At 39.1% G+C, this 15372-nt stretch overlaps 1 protein-coding gene across 1 annotated transcript in view; it reads left to right on the forward strand.

Moving 5' to 3' along the window:
- Positions 1 to 739: 739 nt before the first annotated feature.
- NMS (neuromedin S) overlaps positions 740 to 15372 on the forward strand; it is a 37356-nt gene continuing 22723 nt past the window's right edge. Inside the window, exons 1-4 of the mRNA XM_077484607.1 lie at positions 740 to 1011; positions 1939 to 1994; positions 5594 to 5644; positions 14958 to 15017. Coding sequence (XP_077340733.1) covers positions 831 to 1011; positions 1939 to 1994; positions 5594 to 5644; positions 14958 to 15017 — 348 coding nt within the window. The 5' untranslated portion in view covers positions 740 to 830. The remainder of the gene's footprint in view (positions 1012 to 1938; positions 1995 to 5593; positions 5645 to 14957; positions 15018 to 15372) is intronic.

The raw sequence follows: 15372 nt of genomic DNA on the forward strand, positions 1-15372 counted from the left end.
CTGTGAAAAGAAAAAAAAAAAACATGGAGTTAGGCTTTGCAAGCAAACCTGTTGCTTTGCCCTAAATGGGAAAAACACACGTTTGCTTTGAGATTTTGAAAAATGTAGAGGCATTCTAAGACTTCCACTGAGTTCTAGAAACAAACCATTGGAGATAATTTATCTGCATTGTATAATTGCCAGCTAATGACTCCCCTACTAACCTCATTAAACCAATAGCATCGAATAAGACACTGTAAACATTAAAAATGATTTCTCTGGGGGCTTGTCAAATTGACAAATTGGGATTAAAATTTAACACTAAATACTGTAGTGTAAGCAAACTGTACAATGACACCATAAAAGTCTGCTGAAAAGAGATAATAAACAAGCCACTTTGGACAGAGAACAGTTCTTGCAGACAAACAATAAACTAGATCATCTCAATGCAATTTCTTGTAAAGCAGGTTTCATGGTAAATATCCCCTTACAAGGATCAGTAAATGTCACTAAATAGCAATTGTTAATAAACTCCATAGGAAGCGAAAAACCCATTATATTTCAGAAGGCACGTGTTGTGATATCACATAGTGTTCATAAGCAGCATTTCCTATCCACCACAGTTCAGTGTTAGTTATAAAATTCCCTATTGTGCAATAATATAGATCCTCTGTTCTTCCCCTCTTACTCAACCCTCAGCTAATCAGGCAACATTGATTTGGGGGGGCAATGTCTGATAAATAAGAGCTCAGCATGATACCAGCAGAGAAAGTAAGATCCTGCCAGGTGCTGATTGCTTGCACTCCTATGGGATACAGTGTTACATTTAAAGAGATAGAGCTGAACTGTGGATGAGCCAGACCTCACCATTAACATTTCCTGGCAAGATGCTCAGGGCTTGGAGCCACAAGAGAGGCAAATCCCTTACAGAGAAAAAGAGAGAGTTCCTTAACAGTAAATCTGGAAAATATCGTCCTTCTCTGCCATTGCTGTTTGCAGTCTGCTGCTTGGGTGCTCTTCATCTATCCTCTGGTAAGACATTACCCTTTATTTTATTTGTTTTATTAAATACTGGTTACATGGTGATATCAAGTGACCTTTCAAATTATGAAATTATGAAAGCTGAGTAAAACTTATGAAGCTTACATAATGACTATAGTGTAAACGGCACCCTGAGAAACATATTGAGACCTCTGGAGGTCCTAACTCATGGGTTGCACGCCCTTGGTCTAATTTAAAAATACTGCTGAAACAGAAGGAAGTTCCTAGTGTATTTCAGTAAGTCTACATACTATACTCTTATCTAATTTTGGCACTAAAAGTATTATGATCTGAAAAGAACTGAGGTATGAGTTAGGTGTTATGTAAATTTTCAAATAGAAACATTTTACATTCTAAAATTTTATTTAATAATACGCACATAAAACCTGATTTATCATAAATAAGGGATTACATTTCAAACATAAAAAAATTATGAAAATACATTAGTGTTTTGAAACAGCTTTTCAAAAGTAATGTCTACGAGCAGGGAATTTAAAAGACAATGGCATAAGTGCCATTTGCCAGTTTGATGATGATAGCTGTAAGAATTAATAGAAGAAAAAAAATATATTAATTAAGGATATTACAGTAATTAAACACAATTATTCTGATGTATTTTAAACTTGTTCATGCTTGCTAATAAAGTAACATTATTATGCTTTTGTGTTTATGATTTCATCCTTATTTTTTTTTATTTTTTTAGGCAGGTGACCAATAATCATTGTTTCATTGTAGATTATATCCTGTTTAAGGGTATGGGTATATTTGCTGCAAGAAGCATGGGTGATATTTGCAGTAAATGTAAATATCAAAATAGCCTTTTGTAATTATAAAAGAAGTTACTTTTGTTTACACAATTCAAGTTTTCTTTTATGTTTGTGTATGTTTTAAAATATCCCTACTTTCTTTTCTTTTCAGGTTTCCCTCAATCGGCAGCACAATATATGGTCGATATGAACATTCCAGAAAGTGAGGTATTTGTTCACTTCTGTTTAGTTTTGTCATTGTAGATTGTTTGCATATTATTTAAAATATTGTAATAATTGCATATACAGCAGTAATACATATATGCCAGGAGTCGCAGCCTGATTTATGGAAGATTATGGAACATAGCAGAAAATGTACTTAAGTGCCAAGATGAATATTACCATTAACAATGTTTAACAATGTTTAGTGAATACAATTTACAACATGAATGTCATTTTCTTATACCTGCATATTGGAAGCCACACCACTGTTCCAATGCACCTCTGCAATTTATTATTTTTATTTTAGTGTCCTCTGCAAAATGTAGTCCCTTTTTGGGATATCTATATATCAATAAATAAACTGAGGGCAGGATAGTCCATTAATTCTTAACTGTTCAGGGACAGACCAGAATCATAGGCTCACTCAATGGCAGCTGGAACTCTCCAGCGTCTATTTGCATAAAAACCAACAATGTGCATCAAATCCAACAAATAATTCCACACTTACTAAGTTGTCAGCTTAAAAAAATCAAAACATTTTGGTTACATTAAGAAAAGAGTACTTTTTTTTTTTTTACATCATTGTGAACGATAGGAACCAAAATACTGGAGAGAAGCCTTATAGTTAAAATTTTCTTCAAGAGTTTTGCTCTCTTATAGTTAAAGGGGTGACCTGGCCATTGGGTTAGATAGCAGCCTGTTGACCACAGTTTTTTTTTTTTATCAAGTCCCCATCTATAAATGTTCTGAGTTTTCATCTTGTGCTCATGGATAGGGAAACCTTTTGGCCAATTATAATTAAAACAGGTTGTGTCAGTAACTGCAAAGTGAATGGTATTACAATTTTAATATCACTAGATAATGTGCACAACTGATATCTGGAATGGAAAAACAATTGTATAAATGACCACAAATAGTGATTGTGTCGTCATGTTTATTGCCCCATGCAATAGTTGGGCATATGGTTCATGTGTAGAACAACAAAAACTATTGGTCATAAAGGTGTATGAGAAAGGTTTTAAAAGCTAATGTTTCAATTAAGAAGTCAGATCTGCTTATATAAACCTAGATTAGCTGATTATCTTGGAATCCAAAATAACATCATGGAAGTCTTTTTGCAGTGTAATTATGAGAATTGAATTATAAAAAATGAATTATACATGGAAGATATGTTCCAAATTGTTACAGCAAACATTCTAGTGAAAGGATGCAGTAACGGAATCTAAAGCAGGCAACCTGCCTGTCCATGATCTTCAGTTAAGCATTTACAGCAACCCTTAAACTTGGGGCACTATTATATAAAAATGCACACAATGTTTAACAAAGTCAGTGGCTGACAAGCCCTTCCCCGTACCTAGCAGGGGCAGTAACCAATAGCTACATACAGTAGTCAAAGGGGACACAACAAAATTATTATTTCCATTAGAGAAATACCTAGATTTCAAGATTACAAGGGCACTTGAAAAAAAATCCTCGGAAGGTTATGATGCTGAAATAGGAAAATATATGAATGGATTAGAAGACTGCGCTTAACACAAATATTGTAGACAGCTGACACTACAATGTGCCAAAATTGTATCAGTGAATGAAGTAAAAAGTGCAGCGCTAATTAACATAAGTGAGTATGAGCATGAGTATGAGTAAGTGTACCATATGTTATGATGTGTGAACATAAGTATGTGTATACTGACAGAGCAGTGTATAAAGTGCATATAAACTGATGCAAGGAATGTGAAATATGTGAACATCAACACAATATAGGCCATGTATACCAATATTTAAAGTGCATCAGTGCTTATACAAAAAAATCAATTAGTGCAAAATATCATCACACAAACAAAGAGTAAGTAGAACCACAAAAAACTGCATACGTGCTGATAATTAGTAGTCACAATGAAGTGAATAACCACAGGTTTGTTTAATGAAAAACAAAGTCCATCAAGGCTGCTCAAAACTGTCACCTCAGTAAACCAGAAAGGTATAAGATGGAAGACCTAAGATCAAAGTCTATGCCAGGATAGAGTGGTGATGAGTGTATAACTGATGCAAGATCAAACAGGATAGTGCATCCTCCACCCAGGGGAAGTGGTAGGTACTCTTACCGGAGACTGTGGACCCATGTGCCAGCGGCAGCGAGTCAACCAAGCTTAGGAGCTTTTTTGTAGCCAGTTCCATACATTGGGTTTGAATTTGTGATCACATTTTTTATCTGTACACATCTTCATGATATTTGTACTTCTTTTAAATAAATCCATCCATTTTTGACCTACACCATGTGGAGGCGTTTTTCTCTTTATGACCCTCATTATTGATTATACGTTGGACGGGATTTTCGTGCACACTGCCAGGATTTTTGGTGACCTGCACCAGAGTTTGCATTTCTATCCCAAGCTTGGTTGACTCGATGCCGCTGGCATGTGGGTCTACAGTCTCCAATAAGAGTACCTGCCCCTTCCCCTGGGTGGAAGATGTACTATCCTGGGTGATCTTGCATCGGTTTTCATCTTCAGTCTTCCATCTTATACCCTTCTGGTTTACTGTGTTGACATTTTTAAGCAGACTATGGTGGACTTTGTTTTTCATTGAACAAACCTGCGGTTATTCACTTCATTGTGGCTATTAATTATCAGCACTTATGCACTTTTTTTGGTTCTACTTACACTTTGTTTGTGCAATAATATTTTGCACTAATTGATTTATTTGTATAAACACTGATGCACTTTTAATACTGGTATACATTGTCTATATTGTGTTGATGTTCACATATTTCACATTCCTTGCATCAGTTGATATGCACTTTATACATTACTCTATCAGTATAGACATAATGATGTTCACACATTATAACATTTGGTACACTTAGGGGTTGATTTACTAAAGGAAAATCCACTTTGCACTACAAGTGTACTGCAAGTGCACGTGGAAGTGTAGTCACTATAGATCTTAGGGGGAGATCTGAAATGAGTGAAGGCTCTGCTGATTTTATCATCCAATCATGTATAAGCAAAACTGCTGTTTTTTTAATTTTCCTTGCATGTCCCCCTCGGATCTACAGCGACTGCACTTCCAAGTGCACTTGTAGTGCAAAGTGGATTTGCCTTTAGTAAATACCCCCCCCCCCCCCATGTTAATTAGCGCCACACTTTTTTCTTTATATTTATATATTAATTAAAATATGCAAATAGCAGGTCAAATAAGGAAAACAGCGGGTTAACTTTTATGACAGTTCCACCATCTGCTTTAAATTTCCTTTCATTCCCCCACTACATCATTTGATAACTAAGGGCAAAAAAGTACCCGATGCTTTAAGATAAAGGGAATATATGACTTTCTTTCCTCCTATGTGACTGAGCTGTTGCATGGGACCTGGCTGCTCAAGCACCCAGTGCTGTCACATGAAGGCAGGGGAGAGTCCTCAGCACTGTGTAAGCCTCAATTTGTACAAATGTAGCCCAAGCCTTCTTCTTTTGGCTAAGAAACAAGAAGTTTGTCAGTGGTGGAGCTGACATTAAATAAATCTATTGCTTTTGCCTACATTGCGTGGCACATTCTCACTTTAAGAAACATCTTACTGGTCATGCTCCCTTTTCTTCTTTTATCCCTAGAGATTAGCATTCTGCTTTAGCCAGTGGACAGCACTATTGGATCAACCACAGGTAACAACAGAAAAAAAAGCATTATGTGTGTGTAAAACAAATCTCATCAATATTACAATGCAAGGGTGTTGTCTTTTTTATCAATTTTCTTTAGATTTTCACATAAGGGTTCTGCAAAACCAAAAATCCATATTGAGAGCTCTTTGTAAACACAACTATACAAAAGTATTAATGAGGCGTTAAAGTGGCTGACTGCAGCTACTATGCCTAAATCCAATCAACATATTTGGGTTGATTTACAAAAACTGGATTGTGCAAAATCTGGTGCAGCTCTGCATAGAGACCAATCAGCTTCAATGTTTTTTGTCAAAGCTTAATTGAACAAGTTCAAGTTAAAAGCTGATTGGTTATCTTGCACAACTGCACCAAATTTTGAACTCTCAAGTTTTATTAAATAAACCCCGTTAATACTGTCATGAATATAAGTGTATGTGTTGTACAAAGATTTATAATTCAGCCTCTATATCTGCCCACAGGGTGCAGATCCTAAGCTAAGATACCATAGGTCAATCAATTTTTTGCAGAAAAAAAATGTACATATATTTGAATCCATACTTTTCAGTTAACTCCATATATGCAATTGGCAAATGTGAGACATTTGGCAGTTTATTAGATAGAATTTTATGCTAATGATAAGTCTGTTAGTGTCCCGATTCATTATATAATGTGATGGGTAATTCTGTGTTGCTATATTTTGAATTATTTGCTCCAGGAACTAATCAGTGTTCAGTTTTACACACTACAGTCTTTTGCTACTAGTCAAAATTAAATAGATGATACCAGTGGCAGCTGGTGTTTTTCTTTTGAGGAAGGGGTGGCAAACAACCACCCCCCCTCGAGCGACACCCCCCCCTGCTGTTGCTGGACAGTTCGGTACTTACCCCATCGTGGCGGGAGGTTGGCAGGCAGTGTGGTGCAGCGGCTCGGCTCCAAGTCCTCTCCTCCATGGCCGATTCCAGCTCCTCCCCTCCTCCTCCTAGGCATCCAATAGGATCGCCTGTCCTTTCAGCCAGTCGAGTGACCGGTGTCAAAACCTGCTTCCTGATTGACCGGGAGGAGCATCAGTGTTACAACAGCAAATATTCATTCGCTGTTGTAACACACCTAGGTGGGCTGATAGCTCACTCTCTGCGACCCAAGATCACCCTACATTGAAGCCTATTGGAGCCTCTGGCTCGAATCAGTGCTTCAAAAAAACAGCCCCTCCTCATTGGAATTCATACACTGATGTCCTAAAAGGGGCCAGACGCATTGGATAGGGGAGGTGGCGATGGACAGGGGGCAACGCCCATGCACCTTTAATGGACAGGCTGCCCCTGGATGATACAAAAGCCATTTCATATCTGTGACTAAAATACAAAATATTTAGTTATAGAAAGTATTATGATTGTAAGTCCTTGATGACTGATGGATTGATTGACTGATTGATCGATTGATTAATAGTAGATTACAGTTTATATAAAAATACATTAAAAGGCAGTAAAAGAACACATTTTTTGCAAACATACAGTGGGGAAAAGAATTATTTGACCCCCTGACAATTTTGTACGTTTACGTTTACGTGTACTTACAAAGAAATGACGGGTCTATAATTTTTATCATAGGTGTATTTTAAATGATAGAGACAGAATATCAACCAAAAATCCAGAGAAAACACATAAAACAAGACCTTTAAATTTAGTAAAATAAGTATTTGATCCTCAAGCAAAACATGACTTAGTACTTGATGGCTAAACCCTTGGTGGCTTAACCCTCATTGGCAAGCACAGAGGTAAGACATTTCTTGTAGTTAGTGACCAGGTTTGCACACATTTCAGGTGGGATTTTGGTCCACTCTTCTTTACATATCTTCTCTAAATCCTTAAGGTTTTTGGCTGTCACTTGGCAACTCGAAGTTTCTGCTCCATTCATAGATTTTTCTATAGGATTAAGGTCTGGAGACTCCATGACCTTAATGTGCTTCTTCTTGAGCCACTCCTTTTTTGCCTTGGTGGTATGTTTTGGGTCATTGTTTATGCTGGAAGACCCATCCACGACCCATCTTCAATGTTCTAGCTGAGGGAAGAAGATTCTCATCAAAGATTTTACAATACATGGCCCTGTCCATTGACCCCTTAATGTGGCAAAATTGACCTGTAACTTTAGCAGAGAAACAGCCTCAAAGCATCATGTTTCCACCTCTGTGCTTGACTGTAGGGATGGTGTTCCTAGGGTCATAGTCAGCATTTTTCTTCCTCCAAACACAGCGAGTCGAGTTAATGTCAAAGTGCTCAATTTTGGTCTCATCTGACCACACCACTTTCTCCCAATCCTTCTCTGAATCATTTAGATGTTCATTGGCATGACTGTACATGCACCTTCTTGAGGAGGGGGAAGTGCTGTGTTTAGAGGAAGAAAAATGCTGATTATGACCTCAGAACACCATCCCCACAGTCAAGCATGGAGGTGGAAACATTATGCTTCGGGGCTGTTTCTCTGCTAAAGGTACATACTGAATTTTCCACATTGAGAAGCCAATGGTTAGGGCCATGTATTATAAAATCTTGGATGAGAACCTTCTTCCCTTAGTCAGAACACTGAAGATGGGTCATGAATGGGTCTTTCAGCATGACAATGACCCAAAACATACCGCCAAAGCAACAAAGGAGTAGCTCAAGAGGAAGCACACAAAAGTGTAAGCTCCGCTTATCTGCTTTCTCCCCCCCTCCATGGCCACATTCGGCACCTTTCGGGGCGGGGGAGCGGAGCTTGTACCTGTTTTTGACAGGTACCCACCCCACTTCCGAGAGATCTCCCTGCGGTGAGATCACTCGGAAGTTTGCCCCCCTCCTCCTTCCACTGCCGTTAGGCCATTTAGAAAGTGCAGCGTGCTGCGCATATGCACAGTACAGAACTGGCTGTGAAGCCAAAAGGCGGCAGCACCCGAGAGCCAATGGAAACAATGACTGGGTTGCCGACATCGCTGGATTCCAGGACAGGTAGGTGTCCTAATATTAAAAGTCAGCAGCTACAGTATGTGTAGCTGTTGACTTTTATTTTTTTGCTGGGGGGGGGGGGGGGGGGGACTCCAGTTTAAGGTCATAGAGTGGGAAAAGTAAAAAGAGGGTTTGGGACTTTAAATGAGGTAGATCAAAAAATAAATAAAAAAAAGATAAAAGACAAGACAAGACATGTTTTATTCATGATTAAAACATGTCTTGTTACATTGACCCATCTTTTAGCCATGCCAGATCTACCTCATTTAATCACTTCAGCTGGGAAGGATTTACCCCCTTCCTGACAAGACCATTTGTGATACAGCACTGCGTCACTTTGACAATTGCGTGGTCTTGTGAAGTTGTACCAAAGACCTTTCGTTTGGTGGTATTTGATCACCTCTGCAATTTGTATTTTTTGTGCTATAAACAAAAATAGAGCGACAATTAAAAAAAAAAAAAAAAAAAGCAATATTTTTACTTTTTGCTATAATAAATATCCCCCAAATAATAATAAATATCCCCTTCCCCAGTTTAGGCTGATATGTATTCTTCTACATATTTTTGTTAAAACAAAAACCGCAATAAGCGTATATTGATTGATTTGCGCAAAAGTCATAGTGTCTACAAAATAGGGGATAGATTTATGTCATTTTTTTTACTAGTAATGGCAGCAATGTGTGATTTTTATTGGGACAGTGACTGTGACTGGCAGGGAAGGGGTTAACACTAGGGGGCGGTCAAGGGGTTAAATGTGTGTCCTAGGATGTGATTCTAACTGTAGGGGGATGGGACCAATCATTGTTCATACTTATGAACAGCAGATGTGTCTCCTCACCCCTGACAGAATGTAGATCTGTCTGTTTATATTGACAGACCTCCGTTCTGTGTCTCTCAGGGGCGATGGTGGGTGCTCGGCAAACATCACAGCTGCCGGGCATGTGCATCAGCTCCGTTGTTGTGTCTCCAGTGGCGTGCACGCGCTCCCTAGTGGTCTTAAAGCAGCCAACATATACCTACGGTGATTTGCCCAGGCAAGCCAACCTGCCGCAGTATAACTGCAGAGGCTGGTCGTCTAGTGGTTATAGTCTTTTCTTTTTCTTGCATATAGATAGGGATGATGCTGTGTGATTCTACACACCTCATTTAAACCAGAAACCCCTCTTTTTGTTTCATAAGGTCATAGAGTGGCCTAGCCAGTCTCCAAACCTTAATCCTATAGAAAATGTATGCAGGGAGCTGAAACCTCAAGTTTCCAAGTGACAGCCAAGAAACCTTAAGGAATTAGATAAGATTTGTAAAGAACAGTGGACCAAAATCCTTCCTGAGATGTGTGCAAACCTGATCACCAACTACAAGAAATACCTTATCTATGTGCTTGCCAACAAGGATTTATTCACCAAGTACTAAGTCATGTTTTGCTTGGGGATCAAATACTTATTTTACTCATTGAAATGCAACTCAATTTATTACATTTGTATCATGTTTTTTTCTGGATTTTTGGTTGATACTCTGTCTCTATCATTTATAATACACCTATGATAAAAATGATAGACCCTTCATTTCTTTGTAAGTGGGCAAACTTACAAAATCTGCAGGGGGTCAAACAATTTTCCCCACTGTATGGTATGTGCATAATATAGGCAAAACTCATGTCTGCTGTTCCCACTAGTAAAACGAGTATCAGATGAACTAGGCCAACTTTTCTAGCCAATAAATCGTAATACAAATTTCACTGTAACTTTCCAGGAAGCATTTAGCACATCCACAAGGTATTCCCCTATTAGTTTACATTTCTGTAGAAACAAGCATTATTGATTTATCCTGGACACTCACTGTGCCTAGCACATTAACTATGTGTGCTTCTACAGATTAATGTTTGGAGCCAGTGTTCCAAAAGGAGAAACCTTAGTATAAATCTTAACTGTATAACATAAATGTTTTACCAATTAGTTTTTTTAGGCAAAACAAACCTAATGATCACATTCTTATAGCACATATAATATTTGCAGTACTTAACCTCCCTAGCGGTGATCCCGAGTCTGGCTCGGGTTGGGATTTTAGATCCACGAGCGGTAACCCTGAGCCAGACTCGGGATCGCATCGCTGGATACAGGGAGGACACAGGGAGGGTTACTTACCTTGTCCCCTGGATCCAGCGATGTCCTCCACGCTGTGTGATCGAGCTGTCCTGGTTTGAATAGATTTAAGAGAGTTATTCCTAAGAATTACAGGACTACAATATAAAACGCCAAATTACCATGCAAAATAATTGTACCGCTTTCAGCACCTAAAACCAGAACTAATCATACCGCCAGGGAGGTTAAAGTGGTTGTATAGTAAATTTTGGGACTTTTACCTACAGGAAAGCCTATAATAAGGCTTACCTGTAGGTAAAAAAATTATCTCCTAAACCTGTACCGTTTAGGAGATATTCCTCTCGCAATGCGCCGCTGACTGCAGACTGAAAGTCCGGCAGACACCGGACCCTGCCGGGAAGAAATCTCCCACGTGCATGCGGGAGCCACTCACAGCACCGGAGCCGCAATACCCGGAAGAAGCGCCGAGGGAACATGTCAGCTCCCTTGGCGTGGATCGGGCCAGATTTCGAGGCCTCGTTCTAAGGTAAGTATTTCATAATAAGCTAGTATGCGGTGCATACTAGCTCATTATGCCTTTTCCTTTGCAGGTGAGTAAAAAAAAATTCAGCGGGTATACAACCGCTTTAAGAAGGGGTTTAATAGGTGATCTTTATATGTACCTGCTTATCGGCCTATCCATAAAGCTATCCATCTATAGTGTACACAGTTAGAAAAGATTGTGTCACCTCCAAGAATGTCAGCCTTCACCAGAGCAGACCAATGGTCAGGCGCACTTTATGTGGTTCAAAACTAGTCAAGGCTTCCTTTATAATTCAGGTTTAAAAAAAAAAATGCACATCAAATCTCAACATCCATATGCTGTTGCTAAACTTTCAAAAGACAGTTTCCACACTATCCAATTTCATTGAACTTCCATCCAAAAGCTCATGAACTTGAAGGGTAAAATTATACTAATGCTGTGTACACATGGTTGGACTTTCCAGCAGAAAAAGTCAGACGGAATCTTTTCATCGGATATTCCAATTGTGTGTGTGCCTCATCTGACTTTTTTTCTTCGAAAATTTTGACAGGCCTAGAAATAGAACATGTTCTAAATATTTTGTACGGAATCAATTCCTATTGGGAAAACCGCTCATCTGTATGCTGTTCCAACGGACCAAAAACGATGCATGCTCTGAAGCAAGTACGGCAGCTATTGGCTACCGGCTATTGAACTTCCTTTTTCTAGTCCCGTCATACGTGTTGTATGTCACCATGTTCTAGACCATGGGTCTTCAAACTACGGCCCTCCAGTTGTTCAGGAACTACAATTCCCATCATGCCTAGCCATGTCTGTGAATGTCAGAGTTTTGCAATGCCTCATGGGATGTGTAGTTTCGCAACAGCTGGAGGGCCGTAGTTTGAGGATCCCTGTTCTAGACGGTCGGACTTTGGTGTGATCGTGTGTAGGCAAGACAGTTTCGGCGGAACTCCGTCGGAAAAACCGCCAGAGTTTATTCTGACATATGTATGCGGCATAGTTTCATAGTTTCATAGTTAGTAAGGTTGAATAAAGACACCAGTCCATCCAGTTTAACCTGAGTGAGTATCTACTATTGTCCCTATCCCTGTACATTGCACACTCACATTGGTCCCTACCCACAAGGAGCCCACAATCCAAGGTCCCCATTCATATACTAGGGCCAATTTTGGACAGAAGCCAATTAACCTACCTGCATGTCTTTGGATTGTGGGAAGAAAACCGGAGTACCTGGAGGAAACCCACATGTCTCCTAACCTTTTATTAGAAGGCACATGTATAACAATGCCTGGCCTGTCTGAGAGATCTAGAATCATTTACGTAAGGAGCTAGGAGAGATATAAATCCCTCTACCAGGAGACTTGTCATGCTCAATATTAAATACAGCTACCCCTTAGTTCATATTTTATCTTGCTTACAATAACATTTTTATTTGAGATGTGGTTATAACAGAGCCTTAAACATCTTGCAATTCAAGAAATGCAGGTGCTTTCTGTACATGCTGTTCTGCAGAAGGTTGGATCGAAAAAGTGATTGACTACAGGAAACATATGAAAGACACATTGTGCTGTCTTCCTTTGGCAATTTGGAAGATGTTCAGTGGCACTATTAGCTCAGACTTGGCTGTTATGAGGCTGCATTAGCTCAAAAGTGGTAAAAACCTGTGGAACCATGGAAGCTAAAAAGCCATACCTCTTACGTGACAACAAGACCAAGTGAATTGCCTATGCCCTGGACTAAGTCCTAATTTACAATATTTGGCTGTAACAGAAAGCAGCTTGCTCCTTGAAGGCCTGAATATTAGTACATGGATGAGAGTCTGTAGGCAACAGTGAAGAAGGGTGAAGGTTCCAGTTTTGGGGCTGCATTTCTGTACATCGATTTTGGGGACTTTGTCAAAATGTTGCCTTATTAATCATGCAGTGCCCCCAGTCATCTGATCCCTACAAAACTCATTCCGTAGCAAGGCAATGACCGCCAAACATGCAACCAATATCAAACAAGCTATTTTCTGTGAAAAAAACGACTGTGGTTGGTTTTCCTAAATGTTTTGAATAATTTATCTGCCAAGTTCCTTAAAAAAAAACATTTAAGCATGTCTAGGAGAATGAATGCTGTCATAAAGAGAAAGGGTTGTCACAGCAAAATACAGAGTCTTAAAGAGGAAGTAAACCCTGATGGGTTTTACTTCCTCTTTTTCTCCCTGCAAAGCCTGCAAATTAAAAGCATAATGGGCTAGTATGCATTGCATAGCATACTAGCCCACTATGTGGCACTTACCTGCAAACTAATCCATTTGCTGTCCCCTGTGCAGGCTGCGTCTATCTTCTCCCCTCTTCCTTCCGGGGTCCACAGACTCTGGCTCTGTGTCTTGCCAGAGCCGCGTGACATCACTCCCGTGCATGTGCATGGGGGGAGCCATCAGTAATGGCACATGCTGGGGTAGAAATGGCACAGAGGTCCGTTTCTTCACAGCGCATGTGCCAATTACATCATCTGTGCACTACAAGTGAAATATCTCCTAGACGGCGCACGTTTAGGAGATATTTCCACTACCTGTAGGTAAATTTTAGGCTTACCTATAGTTAAAAGTTAGGAGCGAGGGTTTACAACCACTTCTTACAAACCACCAAGCAGCAGTATTTGGAATCCTTTGAGCTTGATTAAGACCCTTTTCACACTGAGGCGCTTTTCAGGCGCTTTCATGCTAAAAAAAAAGCACCTGAAAAGCTCAAATGTTTTACTGGCAGTTTAGAAGTGCTTCCGTGTGAAAGGGGCCTTATTATAGCCTGTTCAGTTTGCAAGGGGTATTTTATCTTAGCTTTGTGAAGGTGAAGCTACGATAACTTCCATCATCAATCATGTGCAAGCAAAAATACTGTTGCTTTTATTGCCCACACGATCAGTTATACTTTGCAAATTTTCACCTTAGTTACTAAGCTTAAGAAAACATCCCTTGCAAAGTGAACAACCTATGTGCCTTTGATAAATCAACCCCACAATGTCCACAAACTGTATAAAAATAAACTCTGGCTAAACAACTAAACACACTGATGAAAAAATCCCTGGAATTGTATGCCTGTCCATCCAGTTCTGAGATTTACACATCTCTGCCGCAGCAAATAGTCTGTCTAGCAGTCGGGGAGACCTAATTTTTCTATGCTGCTGTTCAATAACACTTATGTGTCTTCCCCCCCCCCCCCCCACACCTGCTCTATGAGTAGACAGTGAAGAAGAAGCAGCAGACTGACAAGCTCATCTCTCTGTCACTCTGCTCTATCCACCTATCAGCATGTTCATTTCACTGCAGCACAATTGACTTTGTTGTGAAGTTTCCTTGCTGCTTCTACCTCCTCCAGTCTGTGTTTTGCTGGGCTTCAGGATGCTGAGTCAAGTCTTATTCAGATACATACAATGCTTTCATGAAAAAAAAAAAAAAAGTGAGGGTCTATTAGTGAATGGAGAGCTACTTTAATTTGTGTATTTTATATCTGCCTGGTGTTCAGCTTTAATTACATATCATTTTCCCCACTGTCATTTATCTTAAACAAGCTGACCAAGTGAAATATCAGCTTTTAAAATTAATTATATAATCAGTATAAAACTAAAATACTCTTCAAAATATTTTAACTAAATTGTAAAGACATGTAGACTGTTTCAGAACCCTTGTTGCATTGATCATTTACAAACTGATCTTTTACAAAAATGTTTTTTAGATTTCCAATTTTGTCATGGATCTTTGTAGCACCATTTACAATAGAATGAAGATACATGAGGTAAGAAATGAGAAAATGAGATAGTATACAGTATGCTATTAAGCACCTGTTTTTACTGTTGACATCCAGAGTCGTCACCCAACAAGGTGAGTTTTGTACATCATACACTTAAATCCAGTTGCGTCAGGCTTCAGCATAAAAATATGTTCTGTACCATTTAAAATGATGTACAAACCAAGTCAGCTTTAAACTTGTTTTGTTTTCTATCACATGGTGCTGCCATAGAAATTAGCATTTAAGATCATTCATGATTTCCTTAAAGGAAATGCAGTATATAGTCTTTTCAATGATTTTTAGATACAGGGGTAAAAAAAAAAAGTATGTTTGGTGTTATATATGTACAGTATCTCACAAA

The sequence above is a fragment of the Lithobates pipiens genome, unplaced genomic scaffold (assembly GCF_037356315.1).
Source record: "Lithobates pipiens isolate NorthernLeopardFrog02 unplaced genomic scaffold, aLitPip1_a1.2 Scaffold_16, whole genome shotgun sequence".
Classification (NCBI taxonomy): domain Eukaryota; kingdom Metazoa; phylum Chordata; class Amphibia; order Anura; family Ranidae; genus Lithobates; species Lithobates pipiens.